A 22506-nucleotide genomic window follows, 5' to 3' on the forward strand; every position below is an offset into this window, starting at 1 on the left:
TGTGATGCCCAGCAACTGGTATATGAAGACATGCCACCTCTGAAAGTTGAGGGAGAGTACAGCCATTGTTTCATTTCCTAGGTAACCAGCCCTCTTGCCATCTACAGTTCCCCTTTGTCCTAGGTGTATTTATTTACTTGCTAGGCTTCTGTACTGCCCAATGGCCATAGAGCTCTGGGTGGCTTACAGTAATGGTTGAAATCATAAAATCGAACAATGCACCAGATCTACAGCAAAATAAAACGACACAATATAAAACTAGTGATGGTTAGCAGCAGTGAAAAGATCTAAGAAGCACTAAAATGTTGCTAAAACACCTGAGAGAATAAAGACCTCATCACCTGCTGTGGATAAAACCACAGAGTAGGCACTAGGCAGACCTTTCTGGGAAGCCATTCTGTGGCTGTGGTGCCACCCCTGAAAATACTGTCTTTAGGCAACAGCAGTGGTAATGGGTGAGGAAAGGAAAAGCCCTTTGTGGCCAGATAGCAGCCACCCCTGGCTAGATTCAGTCACAGGGTTAGTAGTTACTGACTTCAGACATGGAACCAATTATTTCACTAACATGGAAGTGGTTTTTTTAAATAAAAAAATATTATTATGCTTGATTTCTACTTTCAGTGAATTTTAAATTATTGATTCAATTCTGCAGGTTTGTTTTCTCTGACCTTACATGGCTGTAAGTAAAGTTTTTCTGCAGCATGGCATGCAAGGACACTTTACATTAAGTAAAAAAGGGCATCACATTCTTATTGGAGACGTTCTGGCTTTAAAAAATATATAACAAATAATACGTGTTTATTTCTATCTTTGTTAAAAAAAAATGCCAGGAAAAATTAGTGACTCCAAACCAGTATTTCTGACTTTACTTAGGGTTGGCAATTAACTGGTCAAATATTGTTAGATAATAGTCTTTCAAATGTTAATAAAATTATGCTAATTAAAAAAAGCAACTACTTGCTTCTAGAAAAGACAACAAGATGCCATCCCTCCTTGAGGCTTTATAGAGCTTTGCAGGTATGGTGAGGACTTCTGACCTTGCCATAATGATTATTGCCTTCCTATGTTTGCTTGGTGCCTTCTCCTAAACCCTTTCCTTATCCTGCTCGGTGATGTCTTTGTAATCTCTCACTCTGTAGGTCCTAAGGGGTTTAGGTGGAATAAAACTTGCAAACAGTTAAGGGAACTTGTGTCATTCTAACTAAAGAAAAATTGTTCACAGTAATTGCCCGCAAAGAGCTCAATAAATAATTTGTCTAATAAATGAACAGTGCGGCATTCTCCCTTGAGTGCAAGAGAAAATTAGAAATTTCCTGCTTGTTGCCAGCCTGTTCAAACTTTTTTTTAATCCACAAAGGTGCTTCAGAGTTGTTTCTTTTCAAATTGCATTAGTACCAAAGTGGCGGAACAACCACAGCAAATGGCTTATTTGTAATGCAGCTTGAATGACATAACCCTTATCCAAGGTGATTAATTAGCTGCCCATTGGAATAAGCTTCCATTTGCGTCCATTGAGCTCTGCACTGAATGATTCTACCCTAATGAGTGTTCCATCTCCAATTACTGGCACTCATGCTGTATGGCTTAACTAGGAGGAGAAAGAGCAGAAACTCTCCAGAGAGAGATTAAAGTTGCAGGACAATGTGAGTGTCAAAGTACTAGGAAGCAAGGAGCCTTCAATATTGTTTGTTGAGTGACCCCATGATTTAATAAAAGCTAATGTGTCACTCATCTACATAAGTATTCTTGAAAATATTTGACCGTCCTCAAGCTGTAACCAACCAGTTGCCAGAATTTAGTCAGCTGATCTGCATCTTTACGCCAGTTCTACTGGAGCTACATAAATTATGAATTTTGCTTTCTGTCAAAATGTTGGCAAATGGGTTAAGGAGCAAAGACATTTGTGCATGTGTTGCAAAGAAAGCATGGATCGTGTTCACCATTCATATCAGTCACTTTGTGGTTCTAGCTTGTGTGTATAATTGTTCTGTATGATGGAATGTACACTGAATTGTTGTGGACTTTGCCATCACCTGTATGTAATTAGATCAGATCTTGTAAAATCTTACTCCACTGCATCTTAAGATATTTCTCGTCTTCCCGTATAGAAATTCATACAATGTAAATGATCTCTTTGTTTTTAGGTGGGAGGCAATTTGAGAGGCCAAGTATCCAAGAACCAATTGTATATAATACCATACCAGCAAATGGATATAGCTAGCAATGGAACTATCAATCTGTTTACCCTATTTTGGACATTCATTTTTCTGTTTTTCAGCTGACAATGTCTCACATCAGTCAATAAAGGTTTAAAAGCAATGAAACAATATAATCAAAACAAATAGAGCAGATGAGTGCCAGACTAGATTTAACACATTTTTAGAGTGTAATTATTAAAATGTACAGAATTCACTGTAGCGTATGTTGTGAGCACCTTGGGAGTGTTAGTCCTGAAAGGCAGCACATGTCTGCTGAAAGCAAAGCAACAGTCTAAAAATGTGAAGAATGAGAAAAACCTGGGCAAATGAGATTGGTTAGGAAATCACAGAAATCTGTGGTAAAAGAGGCAGTCCAGATCACTAGAAATCAACAGAATTTTGCCACTGATTTTAATGTGATTGTATTTCTGTAGTGCTCCCCCCCCCACAAAAATGACTTAAGAATCTGGGGGTAGCTGTCATAATGTGGAATGTTCTGGATCACACTAGTAAAAAGTTGCCTTTGCAGGAACCCCCACTCCGCTTAGAAGTTTTTGTGTGTGTTTTTAATCCTTATATGATTTTAATATATGGCCATTTTTCACAGTAACAGATTGTCATTTATTTATAAACTTTTAAAATATATTAGCTATTTTAATTTCCAGAGATAATATATTCTCCCAAATTAATTCTATATATGCTTCTCCAGGAGTAAGTCCTGTTGAACTCAGTGGGCCTTACTTCTGTGTAGGCACATATTAGATTGTACTGTTAACTTTTTGTTCAGTTTGTTCAGATGCATTACGTAATCTTGGATGTGAAATTGTTTTTATACATACATACATTTATTTATTCTTTTTTAAAAAATGAGATTGTTTTAGATATGTTTTTATTGTTGTTTTTAGATGTTTCATAGGAGGTGACTCATAAATTAAAGGAAATAAATAAATAATGAAAGGGCCAACCACTCAATTTGCAACGCTCATTCCAGAAAAAAACAAATTAATAACCTTTCCAACATGATGACCTTCATGTTCCACAGCTTGCTCACTCTTTCTTAAAATTCCCAGGACATTTATTTATTTGGAAAACTGAAATCTGAGATTTCATAGTTTATCTAAGGGCTGCCAGAGGCAAAGGAGGACTGGGCTCCTGTACCTTTAACAGGGAATTTCAGCCAAGTTGAGCTTTTGTAGAAAGATACAGGAACCTTTTGATAAAGGTACAGGAAGTCTGCGCTCTTTTGCATCTGGCCACCCTGCAGTTAGCTATTATACCAAGCCTATGAATAGGGTCTCACTTTAAATAGGAGGAAGAGGAGAAGGAACTGAAATAATAATCCATGTGAAAGGAAATTGAATTACAATATATAACTCCTTTTCCAACTTCTATCCTCCAGATTGTTGTAGGGGACAAAGTTGTACTGATGCCGGTCAATGCAGGGCAGCCTCTTCATGCCAGCAACATAGAACTTCTGGATAACCCTGGGTGCAAAGAGGTGAGTTTGACAGAGGCCTGTGGTTCTGGTATGTAGAGTTAGGGTGTGGGATCAGTAGCAGACTGAGAGGAAACTACAACTTGTTGGCAACTATAGGCAGAATTAAGAGACTGACGTAGAGTAGCTCCATGCAAAAGAAGTTAGAGATTCTGCACCTTTAATAGTTGTACAGAAGAGGAAATTTTAGGAGGCCATGGTAACTACACCTCTCGCATGCCATTGCTGCTTCCTGCCACTCAACAACACTGTGCTGTTTTTATTTACTAATGCTGCTAGGAGGTGAATGTTTTCTTCTTTTTAACATGCACCAGAGCACTGGCATTCTAAAAATCAGATGAAAGTGTATGACTTACTAGGTAATAGAGATAGTGGCTGCATCCCCCCCCCCCACAAATGTGCACTCTGTCCCAGGAGTGTATAGGTGGACATCATTTCCTATTGTTTGTTCTCAACAATTGGTATTCAAAGGTAAACTGCCTTTACATGTTGAGACTTTGGTTAGCTATCTGATACTTACCTATTTATTTGCATATTGTGTTTTGCACCCCAACCTTTCATCCTGGAACTCAGGGAAGTGTACATGGAGTTCCCCAGTTATCTCTCATCTAGATACTGATCACATGCAAACCTCCTTAGCTTCAACCAGGTTCCTGAATTATGTGCCTCCAGACCATGTTCTCTTATCCTCTGTGAGCTTGACTATTACTTTTTCCTTTTCCTTTTTAACAGCAACCTAGACAAGTGGTCATGCCAACAAAGTTTCATGTATTTACAGATAATTGTTTAATTCCAGATTTTTTGGGGGCGGTGGGGTGCCAATTATAATTGAAATTGTCTTGAAAACAATAGCTATCATAGTAGACGTTGGCAAGCATGAGCCTTGTCAGATTGTAATGCTCCAGAAGCATTAGTGTCTGGGCCTTCTGCAACATAACCTATAGTTGTTATCTGTGCATTTGACTACAGGTAAATGCGGTCAACTGCAATACCAGCTGGAAGATAACCTTATTCATGAAATACAGTTGCTACAGAGAAGATGTACTCAAAGGTGTAAGTATGAATGAGAAAAATATTGATATTTTTGAAATGGTAATACTGGGTTTGTTTGTTTGCTTGCTTTTTGTACATGAGCAAGAGACCACAAATCATGTAGTTTGAAATTGGTTTTAAATAGAATAAAAATGCACCTGTTCCATATTATCCATTGTTTTCTTTTGTTCATTAGCCATGAAGAGTGATGATTTTGTTGCATGAGCAGCTAACCTGCTGGTACAGAGCTGCAACAATAGCCTTCCACTAGCAGTGTTGCTGCTTTGTAGTAGGAAAGGGAGGGAGAAGGTGGTAGTGAAGTTGGGGCTATGTGGGCACACGACCATGAGAACAGGATTTGGCTCCGCCAGTTCATCGGCACAACCCCAAATTCTCAACTACCTCACACCTCTCTTTCCTGGTACACAGCAGCAGCACTGCTTCACCAGGCAAGCTGCTTGTGTTTCATTGCAAAGTATGTAAGCAAACTGCATCCATCTCCTCTTCCCCCTTTAATGAATTGTTATTATTTCTAAACTGCCCTTCATCCCAGAATCACAGGGCAGTTTCAATATAAAAAGACAAAAATATGCAACATAGTAACAAACAAAAGCAATTCCACCCCACCAGTTTAAAATGGCATATATTGTTTAAATTAAATTAAAAATTAAATTAAATTAAATTGCCAAAGGCCTGGTAGAAGAATATTTTTGCCTGGTGTCGAAAGATATGTAATGAAGGCACCAGGTGAGCCTTTGTGGGGAGAGCATTCCACAAGTGGAGGAGCCACCGCAGTAAAGGCCTGTTCTTGTGTTGCTGCCCTCCAACTATAATGTTTGACTATAATGAAGGGAAGACCTTGGTTTCATACACATCATGGACACCTTAATCATTATATAAATTGTATAGACACTTGAATCAAACAGAGAAGTATTCTTGCTACGATAACTTTGGCAAAGCTTCACTTTTGTGTTTGTGTTTCTTCAGGGAGATGTTGTCAGATTGTTCCACGCGGAACAGGAGAAGTTTCTGACCTGTGATGAGTATCAGAAGAAGCAACATATCTTCCTTCGCACAACACTGCGTCAGTCAGCCACTTCTGCAACTAGTTCTAAAGCTCTGTGGGAAATAGAGGTACTGTGTGATGCTTCTGATGTTTTCCCTAGCTTGGATTCAGAGAGTTCATAATATTTACCTCCTAAAGGGTAGTGTCCAAGCATTCTCTTTATGTAATAGATCTCATGCACTACTTCTGCAGGTGGTGCATCATGATCCATGCCGTGGAGGAGCAGGGCAATGGAACAGCCTATTCAGATTTAAACATCTAGCGACTGGAAACTACTTGGCTGCAGAGGTAAGAGTCACAGACAGTTGAATGTGGTAGAGGGTGAATAACTGGGGTTGACTAAACAGGGCAGAGCCTTTGCTCTTTTGGAATTGTCACTGGGCCAGGTTGTATGTTGTTCTGAGAGCATGGATGCTGCTGGAAAGCCAGACTGCGCAGGCACACCTGTGTAATGGGCTGTCTGCCTGATTTAGACTGGAAATAACCATGTTGTTGTTGGGAAGTTTCTTCATGGTTACTGCCACCCTTAGTTATCCAGGGAGCCCCTCTTCTAAGCAACCCATTGAGTGACTGAGGCAGCCATGCGGCTTGGTTTCTGAAGGGCAGCTATGCCACCTGGGTGCGACTGTGAAGAGAGTGAGACTATCCTGCTTCTCCAGCTGCAAACGTCTAACCTTGAAAGTGCCTCAGGAGGACATGGTGGCTCTTCTCCCCACTTCTTATGTGGAGGGGGAACTGTGGAGAAATGCTAGCTATACAAACATCAACTCCATTGTCATGGTGCATTTCATGAGTTATCAAAGGATGATTTGAGGATCAGGATCACATAGGAGAAAGTGACAGAATGGATAGCTCAGTTGGTTAGAGTGTGGTGCTGATAACACCAAGATTGCAGGTTTCATCCCCGTATGGGACAGCTGCAGATTCCTGGATTGCAGGGGGTGGACATCAGGGTTCTTTCCACTTCTACAGTTCTATGAGATTGCTTCTGTGAGATTGCTTGCTGCTTTCCCTTCAGTATGATGGTTTAGTTTTAGGCTCAGTGTGCCCTGAGAACCCCTAAACCCTCAAATTCACGGGGGAGTGTGTGGCTTCTGGTAATTCATTGATTCCTCCAGGAAAAAGTCCAGAACTCTCATCACTTACCAAGTATTATGTTTGTTCAGCCTTTTAGTTACAGAGCCCCTTACAGTTCTGTCTCTCTCTTCAGGGAGTTCACTTGGCTTATCAATTACTTGCCTTGCAGTCATGTCCCTCTTCAATGTTGCTTCTCGTATGCTACAGTGTCCTACAGTCTTTAACCTTTGAGGCCTTACTCTGCATCCCCCAACTGCACCTTCTCCCTGTATGCACTGGCGGAGGAAGAGGAGTGCGGGGGGAGCGTACCGCCCTCGGCAGTGCGATCCCGGTAGGGTGCCTGCTCTCTGCCCTCCCCCCCCCCCCCCCCGGTTCCGGAGGGTGAAGCTCCACCACTGCCTGTATGCTAGTAGAGCATTGTACATCCTTACAGTGCTGCAGAATTAAAATGTCCCTCACTTTCAGATAGGACTATTGTGGGCACATATATTCTGTAGTAAAAATGTTGCTTTTTGATGAATCCCAAGTAGGTGTGCTTAGTAGCTCCCCCCCCCCCCTGTTCTTCCCTTACGTCTAAACCTTTTGTTAGATTGATCTCTTTCACTTTTGTGTCTTGCGCCCAACTCTTAACCTGGAAGCCCAGGAAAATGTGCCAAGATAAGACATCTATTTGTCTTATCAAATCATTTGGGGACTGCAGATATCTAGAAAAACTGCAATATAAATAAGTCAGGCAAGTCCCAGTGTAGAGGAAAGCCTTTTATGTTAGGCTTAAGGTTAGATTGTGAATTATCGTTCTTCTTCTTTGGTGATCATTCATAACTGAGTAAGATTGTCTTCCATGAACACAGTCTTTTTTTTATTATTATTGATTTTAATTCATTTTGCTACATCCAACATTAAAACAGGTGAAAAAATAAACATACATAACATATACATACAAAAAAGGAATACATAAATAAAAGAAATAATAATAAAAAAACAAAAGAAAAAACATCTCCTAACATAAAACACCAACTAATTAACTTACATTAACTAAATAACTAAATAACACACAACATTAATTGACTTCCCTTCATCTCGGTTTCAGAATATATTATATGATTTTTTATCTGCAGTTTCTTTTCCTCAAAAGACTCTTTACGTCACAAGTGTTACGTCATACCTACTGTGATTTTTAGATTTTTTACCTCTGTTTCCATATATGTCATAAATTTATTCCATTCTTTATTAAACTTTATGTCTTTTTGATTTCTTATTTTCTGTGTCATTTTTGCCAGTTCTAAATAATCAAATAGTTTGGTTTGCCATTCGTTTATAGTTGGGATTTTTGATGTCTTCCAATTCTGCGCTATTAGAGTTCTGGCAGCCACTGTCGCATACTGAAAGAGTGTGTGGTCTTCCTTTTTGATTTCCTCCCCAATTATCCCCAGCAGAAAGGCTTCGGGTTTTTTTATAAAGGTATATTTGAGGATTTTTTTTAATTCATTGTAAATAGATTCCCAGAATTTTTTGATAGGCTCACACAACCACCACATATGATAGAAATCGCCCTCCTTGATCTTGCACTTCCAACATAATTTATCACCAGTTTTATATATTTTTTCCAATTTTACGGGCGTTACATACCACCTGTACATCATTTTATACATATTTTCCCTGAGTGTTGTGCATGCTGAGAATCTCATGCCTTTATTCCATAATGCCTTCCATTTATCAAACTCTATGTTATGTCCGAAGTCCATTGCCCATCTGATCATTACCTCCTTTACTTCTTCATCTTTGGTATCCCATTCAAGTAACAGGCTATACATTTTCGATAGGAGTTTTGTTTTACTTTCTAGTATTTCAATCTGAAATCTAGATTTTTTCTCACTTATCCCATTCTTTTTATCCTCAGACCATATAGAATTAATTTGGTGAAATTGGATCCATCCTGTCAATTTGTTCTTTATTTCTTCATAAGGCCTAATCCTCCAACCAGTCTCTGTTTTTACTAGTAGGTCTTCATATGTCCATCTTTCTCCTTCGATGTTTGGTTTTTTTATTGTCAGGATATCAATTGGCGATAGCCACCAAGGGGTCTTCTGTTCCAATAATTTTTTGTTTCTTTCCCACACTTCCAGCAGTGGTCCTCTAAAAATGTGGTTAGAAAATCCTTTATGAACCTTTCCCTTGTTACGCCATAGGTAAGAGTGCCAACCAAATCTTATATTAAATCTATCTTATATTAGATCTAACAAGTCTTTATTTTTAATAACGATCCAATCTTTGACCCAACAAAGACACGAGGCTTCATAATACAACTTTAAATTTGGAACTGCGAATCCTCCCCTATCTCTTTGATCTGTAAGTAGTTTAAATCTGATTCTAGGCCTTTTCCCTTGCCAGATAAATTTAGAGAGTATTTTCTGCCAATCTTTGAATACTGAGGTACCCCTGATTATCGGTATATTTTGAAATAGGAACAACAATTTCGGTAATAAACTCATTTTAATCGCCGCCATTCTACCCGACCAAGAAAGTTTTATTCTGTTCCAGGTATCTAAGTCCTTCCTTATTTCTTTCCATGTGGTTATGTAATTATCTTCCATCAAATTTATATTTTTCATCGTTAACCAGATTCCAAGGTATTTTACTTTTTTTGTTACTTTAATACCAGTTTGAGATTCAAGATGGTTTTTTACCTCCTCTTTCACATTTTTAGTCATCATTTTAGTTTTTGTTCTATTTAATTTAAAACCAGATAATTTTCCAAATTCTTCTAACAGATCTAACACCTTACTAACACTCTCTTTTGGATCCTCTAAAGACAACATAAGATCGTCAGCATATGCTTTCAATTTGTATTCTTTTACTCCAATATTTATTCCGCGTATCTCTGAAGTTTTCCTTATCTTATTTGTAATTATCTCTAACATCATAATAAACAGAAGAGGTGACAGAGGGCACCCCTGCCTTGTACCCTTCGAAATTTCAAAGGGTTCTGTTAAGTTATTATTGATAATTAATTTGGCACTTTGTTGTGAGTAAATTGCTTTTATTCCTTCAAGGAATGTGCCCTCTATCCCTGTCTTTTCCAAACATTTTATAAGAAAACGCCAGGATACATTGTCAAAAGCCTTTTCGGCATCAATGAACATTAAAGCTGCGGGGATTTCATTTTTGCATTCTAAGTATTCAATGATGTTTATTGTATGTCTTATGTTGTCTTTTATTTGCCTATTAGGTAAAAAACCAGCCTGATCGGTATGGATGAGGTTAACTAGACACTTTTTAAGTCGGGTCGCCATTACGTCTGCGAAGATCTTGTAGTCGTTGTTCAGTAATGAAATCGGTCTGTAGTTCTTAATGATCTGTCTGTCCGAATCAGGTTTCGGTATCAACGTAATGTATGCTTCTTTCCAGGATGCTGGTGTTCTTCCTCCTCCTAAAATCTCATTCATTACTTCACATAGCACCGGTGTTATAAGTTCTTCTAGGACTTTATAATACTTGGCCGATAGACCATCTGGGCCTGGGGCTTTCCCCAGTTTCATCCTCTTTATCGCCTCTTGAATTTCCTCTGCTTTTATGGGTTTATTTAACAGACTTCTTTCCTCTTCCGATATGTTGTTAATTCTGTTTTCTTCTAGATATTTTTCTATTTCTATGGCATCTTCTTCTTCTCTTTTATATAGGTTTTCATAGAATTTGAGGAAGCTCTTTTTTATTTCATTAGGGTCCTCCAAGATTTGTTCTTCTACTTTTATTTTATTAATAACGTTTTGTTTTTTCCTTTTTCTCAGTTGCCACGCCAGAAACTTTCCAGTTTTATTTGCCGATTCGAAAATTTTTTGTCTCATTAACTTAATTCCCCATTCTACCTCTTGATTTATTAATGTTGAGTATTGTGCTTGTAATATCTTGTACAGTTGCTTGTTCCCTTCATCACTCGGTTTTTCTATCAGATTCTTTTCACATTCTCTCAATTGTGTAATTAACTCTTCTTTTTTTTGTTCTCTCACCTTTCTTCTTTGACTATTTTGTTGTATCAGAAAACCTCTTAGCACTACCTAACTGGCATCCCAAACTATGTCTATGTTTGTCTCCTTATTGATATTTAAATCAAAGTAGTCTTTTAAGGTGGTTTTAGCCTTTTCAATCACTTCTTCTTTTTCAAATAAATAGTCATTCATTCTCCATCTGTACATACCCTGAGTTTTCCAATTTAAATGTAATATTATTGGGTTGTGATCAGATAGTGTTCTAGGAAGTATCTCACATTTCGACACTCTTATTGTTAATTCTCTTGATACCCATGAACACAGTCTTAACAGTGAGTCCGTAAGTGACTGTGGAGGCCAATTCTGCATCCACACGTCCTTCCATAGTGGGGACATAGTACTGGAACAAAACAAAACCAGACCAGACCAGGAAAGAACAAATGTTACAGAAAAACTTGTGCATGAGGCCAAACTAGAAAGTTACACTAATCCCTTTTTGGAAAGAATGACTTACTAAACTTTGGGATTCGGCTATAATGGAGAAAGTAACATCTTATCTAAGAGCGAGAATTGCAAGTGAATACAGAAATAAATTCTCAGAAAACTTGTTGCCTCTTATATAATTACTTCCCATGAAAGCAAATGCAAGTACAGTGGTACCTCGGGTTACAGACGCTTCAGGTTACAGATACTTCAGGTTACAGACTCTGCTAACCCAGAAATATTACCTCGGGTTAAGAACTTTGCTTCAGGATGAGAACAGAAATCGTGCAGCGGCGACGCAGCAGCAGCAGGAGGCCCCATTAGCTAAAGTGGTGCTTCAGGTTGAGAACAGTTTCAGGTTAAGAATGGACCTCCAGAACGAATTAAGTTCTTAACCCAAGTTACCACTGTATGTTTTGAGGGTTTTTTAAAGGATAAATATTGTAATTTTATGTTAAGTCATATTTTCTTTCAGAACATTATGACCTGAAGTATTTTTTTTCTGGAGCAGTTCTGCTTATTATTGTTAATATTTGTCAGATGTTTAAAAGAATTATTTTAAAAAGGGAAGTAATAAGTGGTAGATGAAATAATAGAGGAAATGTATAAACTGAACTGAGGACAGTTTTTATATTGTGGATTTGACACATTTGTTTTACACATTATATGAATCTGCTCATTCTAACCCCTGGTCCATTCAGACCCATATGCTCTACATACAGTACATGGCAGCCACGGTCATCTTAGGCAGGGGTATTTCCTCTCACCTGGAGATCCTATTAATTGGAACTGCCGGGAATTTAACTTGGGACCTTCAAATAACAACTAGATAATAACTGAATAAAGGGTATGGATGAGTCTAAAGATATTTGAAAGAAAGTTTAAATATTACATGAGCTTAATTGGTTGTTGACTTAATGAATTAATGAATTTATTATTACGGTCACAGACCAGTTCCAGCTCACTTACAATATCAGAAAAATCATAAAACATGATAGGGATACATTGAATTGCAATTGGGTATAACAGGGACAATACAGATACAGCAGCAGTTAAAAATATAGAAGTTAAATCTTAATCACTAAAATATAACATAAAATTGTCATTTAAAACCTTAATCATTTTGGTAGTACAGCTTGTTCCCTAAGTTTTATGGCAGTCACACAGAATTTGGCCACCCTTATTTTTTATTTTTTTAAAAAAGATTTTTTATTGATACAACAAGAAAAAAAAACACAAATACCAAATTACACACAACACCATAGACACATAATTTAAACTACTATATTTATTTTTCAGATATTCTTTGAAAACCTCCCATTTTGAAACAAATTCCTGTTTTGATTTATTCTTTATTTTTTCTGATAGACCATCTAATTTGGCATATTCTGTCAGCTTTTGTATCCAATCTTGTACAGAGGAAATTGAATTTGGCCACCCTTAGCGTGATCTCTGGATCCTTGTCCTCTACCAGGAGTTTTAGACATTGAAGTTCAGATTCATTTGGAGATTTTTGTATAATAGGGGTGATAAATGCCGAGCGTATATCCCTGTAGAAACTGCAGCGTAACAAGACATGAGAAACAGTTTCTACCTCCATCAAGCCGCAGGGGCAGACTTGTCCCACGTATGGTTAACCCTCGAATCTGCCCTGCAATAAGGCAGATGGCAGCATGTTGAACCTGGCAAGGGTAAACGACCGTCTGTATTTGGGTATTTGTAATCTGAACAGATATTGCTGAGGTAAACCCTCTCCCATTGTCTTTTATCGCTGGGTGTTTATTCATCTCATTCAAATGACATTGCAGTTCCACATCCCAGATTTGTTGGTGGATTATTGCTCTCGCTTTCTCATAACCTACAGCTAGCAGGGCCTGTGGGGAAAACCCCAAGCCTCTTAGTTTTTTGTGCAGTGTAGCTTTCCATTTGGATTGGTAGGAATCCAATAGGGTTACAGGTGCCATCCCGACAGGGAAAAAAATAAGTTCTATCTATCATCTATCTATCTATCTATCTATCTATCTATCTATCTATCTGTCTGTCTATATCTATCTATCATCTATCTATCTATCTATCTGTCTATCTATCATCTATCATCTATCATCTATCTATCTATATCTATCTATCTATCTATCATCTATCTATCTATCATCTATCTATATCTATCTATCTATCATCTATCATCTATCTATCATCTATCTATCTTTATTATGGTCCAGAGACCCAACAAATTGTTACAAAGCAATGCACAATTCAGACAGCCTACCTCCAGGTTAAACAAGCATTTTGTTCAGACTTGTTCAGATAGGGATCATTGGTTCTTGCAACCACCGATAAAAACCTGACATAGTAAGCCTTTGATTTTCCCGGGAAAGGTACCAACAAGGGTAGTGTCAGTTCAGCCCTGGCTTGCTCATATTTTGCACAGTACAGCAAAATATGTTTTATAGAATCGATGTCTTGAGCACACAAGCAAAGTCTGTCCTGGTAGGGAACTCCTCTCAACCTGCCATCCAACATTGCATAAGGAAAGACGTTTAGTCTGGCTTTGGTGAATAACCTTCGATAATTTGGTACTGTCAGGTTTTTAATGTAAGGTGTTAACTTAAAGACATGCCCATATTGTACTCCTACTGCCACCGGACTACAGACTGCGTGTGATCGAGATTGCAAGTCACTGTGTGTATTATCCTATAATCTTTGCTTTAACGTCTTTAGGGTGCCTTCATAACCCAGGTAATAAAGTTTTAACCAATAATGGATCTTCAGGGTCCATATCCGAGCGCTGACGGGGATTTTTCCCAACCTCCAAGCGGACAGCTATGTTAGACACGCAAGAAGGGATCCCTAACAGGCAGCAATAAAACTTAGTTTGGAAGGATTCTAAGGGACCAAGATTTAGGAAGCTGCAAGTCTGCGAGCCGTATGTCAAGCTGTGTTAATACTTGAGAGGCTGCCGGAATATATTGGCCCCCTTTTCCATAGAAATACCTTATAATAGCTTTGGTAGATCTTTGAGCATTTGCAATAGCATTTTTAACCTGCTAATGCCACAAGCCCTTTTCCTGAAAGGTTATGCCCAGGTATTTAAAAGACGATACCTGTTCTATGGGTCGATTATCAATTCTCCATTTGTGTCTCATTCTTTTTTTAGAGAACACCATGACTTTGGATCTAGTGTAGTTGATTGTTAATTGTTCGGCATTACAATAGACTGGGAGATCTTAAAAGTTTTCTTAGGCCCACACAGGAGAAGGAAATTAGAACTGCGTCATCCGCGTACAAGAGAACCAGGAGGGGCGTACCAGCCAATTTAGGGGGGTGGGCATTTTCTTTCTCCATGTTTCCTACTAAGGAATTAATATAGAAGTTAAATAAAATGGGAGCAAGGACGCAGCATTGTTTAACACCATGGTAGGTTTGGATTTCCTTGGATAAATGGCCCTGTCGGTCACACCTAACCCGTACCAAAGTGTTTTCCTATAAACTGCAGATGAGACACAGTAGACGTCTGTCTGTGTTTGAGGCACTTGGTTTTTCCCAAAGCCTATCTTGTGATATTAAATCAAAGGCAGATTTGAAGTCTATGAAAGCTGTATAAAGGGATCCTCCTTTTCTTGAGGTATATTTTTCCTCAAGATGTTGGAGTACTAAGCCTTAATCTAAGGTTGATTGGTTTGTCCTGAAACCAGCTTGTGCTTCTGAAAGGACATATTCTTGCTCCATCCAATCCTCAAGTTTTAGTACATGTGGAGCATAGAGTTTACTAATAATGCTTAGGAGACTAATTGGTCTGTAATTAGCAGGGTCAGCCCTGCTCCCTTTCTTGTATATTGGGATGATGATTGCTAGTCCCCAGTCCTCTGGGATGGTAGCTGATTGATCTATGCTGGTAAACAGGGCAGCAAGCACTGGGGCCCACCATTCAGCATTGGCCTTGAGGAGCTCAGGGGAGATATTGTCTGCACCAGGAGCTTTGCCAGGCTTAAGAGACTGAATAAGCCTGTGGCCTTCTTCAGTTGACACCGGGGGCCACTCAGCCCTGGTATCACTTAGAGGTAGGGACTGAGCCTGTAGATGTTGATTAGTTGTGTATAGGGATTGGAAGTACAGTGGTACCTTGTGTTTTGGACAGGATCTACAGGCCCGTCTGTAACGTGAAATGCCCGCAACTCGACGTGCTGTGTCTGTGCAGGCGTGCGGCGCAATTTGGCGCTTCTGCACATGCGCGAGTGGCGAAACCCAGAAGTAACCCATTCCGGTACTTCCGGGTTGCCGCGGGATGTAATGTGAAAAGACGCAACATGAAGTGTACGCAACACAAGGTATGAACGTATGACTCCCGAGAACCAACAGGGATAGTGTATTCTACTTTGGAGGGGGAGTCTTGCCATTACTTTGCAACTATTTTCCAAAAGGTGGTTGAGTCTCTCCTTCGAGAGGCCTCTATTAAACATTGCCACTCTCCCCTTTGGGCCTGAGAGACTTGCAGCAGAGTACAAAGAATAAACAACTCTATGAACAGCATTGGCAGGTTTGGCACTTGTAATCTATTGCCGTTTTGTTATTTGGATTTTTGCGGGAGCCTGTATTCTTTGGCGGCAACCTGGAGTTTGCAGATTAAGTGGAGGAAACATCATCTTTGCTGTAACAGATTTTTCTGCTTATGTCAAGAACTGCTGCATATTTCAGTAAGACATATGTGTAGAGACTATCCTAACTATTGTGGTGTGTGTGTGTGTGTGTTTTCCTTGGTTACATGCTCTTAAACATGGCCTCCTCTGCTAAGAAAAACAATCTGTTTTCTCATTCACTGGAGCTCTGTAAACCATCCTGGCCAAAACAAAGGCTAAAATCTTGCCTTCTAAGTAGGCTGAGGATCATGACCTGCTGGCTGAAGGCAGACTGACTGTTCAACCTAAGGCAGGTCACACCAGCAGCACTGATGCATTTTGCTTCTTTTCCTCTTTTCAGCAAAGGGGAGAGAATGGGTAAAATGCGACAGGGAAGATGGTGAGGAAAAGATTGTGAGAGAAATAACAATGCATTAAAAAAACCTCCTCCAAACCATAAAATGTTTAAAATAAGTCCTGTGTTCAGAGCCTTGAAAAAAGAAAAGAAAAAAGAAACCAGAAGTGGCTCACCCTGATAGCAGTGTTTTGCTCTGGCTTTCCAGGAGGGAGAAGGCAAAACAGTGGAAAGGTCAATGTGGCATTGTTGCACCAGTGGAGCCAGTCCAATGCTCCCATCAGTGCACTTGTACTGTATTGTGTTACCTCCCCACTGCCTTGCCCCAATTGGTAAGCAGCAGCAACTTTCCTACTAGGAAACTAGAGTTGTGGCTCCACCTCACCAGGCTAGCAGCCTCTGGCAGAAACTACTTTGAATGAAGCATGAATGTTAGTTCCTCGCTTGAGCAGGAAGGCAAGAGCACACTTCTTTGTCACCTTTCTTGAGGTACGCTTGATGCAATTACAGAGTTGGATGATTTGCTGGCATCAGAACCTCGCTTCCACAAATATGTGTAGCTGTTCTTGGCATCTGCCTTGATTCTCTGCTGCCTTGGTTTAGTGCTCCAGGGGTGCCAGTTCAAACTTCAACGAGGGAAGGGCAGCACAAGATTCTCTGTAAGATTTTAAAGCCTGCTTGTGGATATATTTAAGATGAATTTAATGCAAAGCAGTGTGCATTAGGAACCTTCCTTGCATTTACCCTTTTAATACCTCATGTGGTCTAAACCACAGAGCCTAGGGCTTGCCGATCATAAGGTCGGCAGTTCAAATCCCCGTGACGGGGTGACGGTCCCTGCTCCTGCCAACCTAGCAGTTCGAAAGCACGTCAAAGTGCAAGTAGATCAATAGGTACTGCTCCGGCGGGAAGGTAAATGGCGTTTCCGTGCGCAGCTCTGGTTCACCAGAAGCAGCTTAGTCATGCTGGCCACATGACCTGGAAACTGTACGCCAGCTCCCTCGGCCAGTAAAGCGAGATGAGTGCTGTAACCCCAGAGTCGTCTGCGACTGGACCTAACAGTCAGGGGTCCCTTTACCTTTACCTTTAATATAGCAATATTGCAAATGCTGTTCAAATTATCACCCCCACTACTTTTATTCATAGGGATTTGTGCCTTTTGCCATGCACAACTGGTACACATAAGCCCCATTTCACTATTTATAATAATAGTAGTCATTCAATAATAATAATAAATTTTATTTATATCCCGCCCTCCCCAGCCGAAGCCGGGCTCAGGGCGGCTAACAACACTAAAATAGTGCAACATTATAAAAACATTATAAAAATTAATTAAAATCAAAATTGATGGCAACCATAAACTAAAGTTTTGTAAAGATTGCCAAAGGAGGGAGTCAGGCTGCGCCCTGACCAAAGGCCTGGTGGAACAGCTCTGTCTTGCAGGCCCTGCGGAAAGATGTCAAGTCCTGCAGGGCCCTTGTCTCTTGTGACAGCGTTCCACCAGATTGGAGCCGCAGCCGAAAAAGCCCTGGCTCTAGTTGAGGCCAGCCTAACCTCTCTGTGGCCTGGGACCTTCAAGATGTTTTTATTTGAAGACCGTAAGTTCCTCTGTGGGGCATACCAAGAGAGGCGGTCCCGTAGGTACGAGGGTCCTAGGCCGTATAGGGCTTTAAAGGTTAAAACCAGCACCTTAAACCTGATCCTGTACTCCACCGGGAGCCAGTGCAGCTGGTATAGCACCGGATGAATGTGATCTCGCAGCGAAGACCCCGTAAGGAGTTACACCCGCTGGAGTTTCTGGGTCAGTCTCAAGGGCAGCCCCACGTAGAGCGAGTTACAATAATCCAGTCTGGAGGTGACCGCCGCGTGGATCACAGTGGCTAGGTCAGGGCGAGAGAGGTAAGGAGCCAACTGCTTAGCTTGGCGGAGATGAAAAAATGCCGCCTTTGTTATAGCTGCAATCTGCGCCTCCATGGAGAGGGGGGTATCAAAGATTACACCCAAACTCTTAACGGACGGTGCTGGCACTAATTGCACCCCCGCAAGAGATGGGAGTTGCCCCCTCAATCCCATATCGTCCCGTCCCAGCCAGAGGACCTCTGTCTTCGAAGGATTTAACTTCAACCAGCTCCCACGTAACCATCCAGCCACAGCTTCCAAGCATCTGATCAGTGTGTCTGGGGCCGAGTCAGGATGGCCATCCATCAACAGATAGAGTTGGGTGTCATCAGCATACTGATGGCAGCCCAGCCCAAAACTCCGGACAAGCTGGGCGAGGGGGCGCATAAAGATGTTAAAAAGCATCGGGGAGAGTATCACACCCTGAGGCACTCCACACACCAAGGAGTGGCGGGGTGACAATTCCCCCCCCAAGCGCCACCCTCTGTCCCCGACCAGAGAGAAACGAGCGCAGCCGTTGAAGGACTGTGCCCTGGATCCCCACGTCGTCAAGGCGGTGGTCCAGGAGTTTGTGATTGACCATGTCGAAGGCTGCTGACAGGTCTAGAAGAATCAGCAGCCCTGACCCGCCTCAATCCAGCTCCCTGCGGAGATCATCTGTTAGGGCGACCAGAGCCGTCTCGGTCCCATGACTAGCGCGGAAGCCGGACTGGAATGGATCCAGAGCCGATGTTTCATCCAGAAACCTACCAAGCTGTTCAGCAACCGCTCTCTCAATCACCTTACCCAGGAATGGAAGATTCGAAACCGGGCGGTAATTGGATAGATCTAAGGGATCTAATGATGTTTTCTTTAAAAGCGGGTGCACCACTGCCTCCTTCAGTTCCCCTGGGAATGTCCCGGTGCCAAGGGACAAATTGATGATATCCCCCAGGGGGCCCCGCACCTCGTCTGGACACGCTCTAATCAGCCAAGACGGGCACGGGTCGAGAGGACAAGTGGTGGGCTTTCCAGCTCGGAGGAGTCTGTCCACATCGGCTGGGGATATCCGGTCAAAGTGGTCCAATACTGGACCCGAGGACAGTCGAGGGTCCTCCAGTTCCTTTCTTGTATCCAAATTGGCAGGGAGGTCATGGCTGAGCAACAGGACCTTCTCCGCAAAAAAGCTCGCAAATGCCTCACAGCTGTGTGTCAAATTGTTATTTAAATTTGGCTGTCCTTCGAGGGACGTTAAAGACCGAATTATACTAAATAATTGCGCTGGGCGAGAGCTAGCGGATGCAATGGAGGCCGAGAAGTAGGACTTCTTAGCGGCCTTCACTGCCATCTCGTAGGTTTTCATAAAAACCCTATAAGATGTTCTTGAAGCTCCATCACGGGCACCCCGCCATACTCGTTCTAGCCGTCTGAGGTCCCGCTTCATTTTCCGGAGCTCCTTGGTAAACCAGGGAGCCCGGTTTCTGCGGGGTTGCAGAGGGCGCTTAAGTGCGATCTCATCGATGGCTGCCAGGAGCTGGGTATTCCAGCCCTCAACAAGCTCAGTCAATGAGTCGCCAGGGGGAGAAAGGTCCCGCAAGGCTTGACGGAATCTATCAGGGTCCATCAGCCTTTGCGGGCGAGCCCAAATCGGCTCGCCACCTAAGCAGGGTGGGGGTGGAACGTCAATCCTGGCTTTCAGAGCGTAGTGATCAGACCATGGCACCTTCATCAAAGGAAACATGATCACATCTATACTGACACCAAAGATCAAATCTAGCGTGTGGCCTGCTTGATGTGTGGGGCCCGAAACAAACTGGGAGAGCCCTAGTGTCGCCATGGAAGACACCAGGTCCAGAGCCTGTGAGGAGAGAGTGGCATCAGCATGGATGTTGAAGTCCCCCAATACCAATAGGTTAGGGAATTCCAAGGCCCAGCCGGCCCCCGCCTCCAGCAGGCCTGACAGGGTGGCTGCTGGTGCGCTAGGTGGCCGGTACACCAGCCAGACAGCCAAGCTCACCTCGGAGCCCCACACTAGGCCAACACATTCAATGCCGGGGATCGATGGCGATGGTAGAGCCCTGAAAGAACAATCTTCCCGGATTAATAATGCCACCCCTCTCCCCCAGCCCGCAGTCCGTGACTGGTGGAGGACGGAGAAACCCGGGGGCGCCATCTGTCGTAAGGTAACAGTTTCCCCTTCGCGCACCCAGGTCTCCGTCACACAAGCCACGTCGACCCCCTGCGAGGTGAAGAAATCTCGCAGGGTGGCGGTTTTGTTGCCTATAGACCTGGCATTGCACAACACCAGTGACGGAGGTGAGTAATCCTTGCTCACCCTACCCTCGTCTCTCGTGATGGGGTGCAGATTGGAAGGGGTACGAGCATATCCGTATCTTGATCCCCTTCGCCTATGACATCTGCCCCCACCGCCATCCCTCCCTCGCCCCCCCACGGTAGGAATCCCAAGCCTCATACTAGCCTCCATTTACAAAATATAAAAGCAAAAACAAAAAAAACAAAAAACAATTGCACCAAAACAAAACCAATCCCCACCCCACTCAACAACCATCCCACCCCAACCCAAAATAAAACAAAACAAAATAAAAATACATGAATAAAAACCACCGTTTATGGTGGTACAACAAAGTAAAAAGTAAAAACACCTTTAAAACACTTTAAAATATATAAAAACATTTTAAACATTTGCTGCAGCAGCACCAGTGTCCTTAAAGTTGTGGCGGTGGTGAGTGTGGGCCCCGCCCCCTGGCCTGGTGGAGAATGGGCTTGCAGGGGGAAGAGCCCTCCCCACAAACTCAAAGCGGCAGCAGCAATGTCCCGAGGCCTCCTTGGAGCCTTATATGCTGAGGTGGAGTATGGGGCCCGCCCCCAGGCCCAAGGTGGAGAATGGGCTTGCAGGGGGAGCGGTCCTCCCCAAGACTCACTGGCAAAGCGGCAGCAGCACTGTGTAGAACCAATGAAAAGACTGGAAATATGAGGTGTTCCTGAAAAATAATCATATGTGGCCTTCCTTACATGTGAACCAAAGTGATTTCTTCTCCAGTGTATATTCTCAGGCATCATTTGGGAAATTCCCAGTTTCCCCCTTTTTGTCACAAAACAGTGCACCCTCTGCCTGAACAATACTCCAGATGCTTCCTGTTTCCATGCAGCTGTGTGTTTCTCATGACCAAACCTAACCTCATTTCTCTTTATCAACTGATAAAAGCCTCTTTGAGCTAGATGGCGGTTTAAGCTATAACAAATACATGCACACGAATGTACACATCCTCGCCGTTCCTGACCAGCCGAAGGCATTTGATTTTGTAAATGAGGGCCTTAGATTCTAAGATGCTGTATGTTGTCCAGTATTCAAAGTGACATACCACCTGATGATATGCATGCTTACTCTTTACGCATACGATTTCGGCCTCATTGTTTACTTGGCACTTCTAAATATGTATAATCTTGTGAAATGGTTGCCCTTTTATTTTACTAGACTTATTTCAAAGCTGGCATGCTGACTTGATAAACTTGTTGGTTTATCTACTTATTTACTTTACCCCTCGGTTTCCATTGCAAGAGGAATGCTCATGGCAACTTGCAGTATTTTAAATACAAACAGTACAAGGAGTGCACGCTAATGCTCGCTTCACCCTCCTGTTCACTGTACTCTCACTGCATTTGCAGTGCTGGATTTTTCATCCATAGTCACATGGATTGTTGAAATGCATTATATATGCATTTATAATGCAGATACATTATAAAATGCTACTGTTTGATGAGTTGTTTTTCAAACCAGCTTCATGCCAATTTCCATTATTAATTCACTTCTAGCTAAAGTATGAACACCTTTGCATAGGGTAAATACATCCTTGTCCTATCAGCATCAATGGCCCATGTGTGTATACAGACAGTAACAAATGGAAGCCCTGCTGATGTGAACACTGGGGAAAGAGCTGTGAAATGTACATGGGGAGGCAACAGGTGTGGGGACCTTCACTGGGGCACAGCTGCTGAGCTACCTTCCTGACACACCTTCCTTGCAGCTTACCAGAGGGCTGGTGAGGTCAGGGCTCTGTAGATGCCCAGTACTGGATTGATTCCACTGGTGCATCTGCACAAACCCTTACCTTACAATTTCCTTGCTCTTCTCCTGCCCAGATAGGCTGCAGTGATGCTGATGCTGGTTGGGTTGCTCTGCCCTTAACCACAGCTGCTGCTATTGCCCCTATCATGGCAATATAAAGCATTACCTGGAGACTAAAATTGAACAGCATGAAAGCCAAATGCTTGCTTAAGCAGAAAGATTCTTCACCTGGGGGC

General features: G+C 41.9%; 1 protein-coding gene across 7 annotated transcripts in view; it reads left to right on the forward strand.

Moving 5' to 3' along the window:
• Positions 1-22506, forward strand: part of ITPR2 (inositol 1,4,5-trisphosphate receptor type 2) — a 334430-nt gene that overhangs the window by 39825 nt on the left and 272099 nt on the right. For 6 of the 7 annotated variants that reach the window (XM_083574843.1, XM_083574846.1, XM_083574847.1 and 3 more), the window contains exons 6-9: positions 3598-3696; positions 4663-4746; positions 5713-5859; positions 5984-6079. In XM_083574843.1, the coding sequence (XP_083430969.1) occupies positions 3598-3696; positions 4663-4746; positions 5713-5859; positions 5984-6079 (426 nt within the window). Of the gene's footprint in view, positions 1-967; positions 1018-3597; positions 3697-4662; positions 4747-5712; positions 5860-5983; positions 6080-22506 lie in introns of all 7 variants that reach the window. The other variant, XM_083574848.1, reaches the window with a different exon arrangement.

Source organism: Podarcis filfolensis, assembly GCF_964270895.1.
Source record: "Podarcis filfolensis genome assembly, chromosome: 10".
NCBI classification, from domain to species: domain Eukaryota; kingdom Metazoa; phylum Chordata; class Lepidosauria; order Squamata; family Lacertidae; genus Podarcis; species Podarcis filfolensis.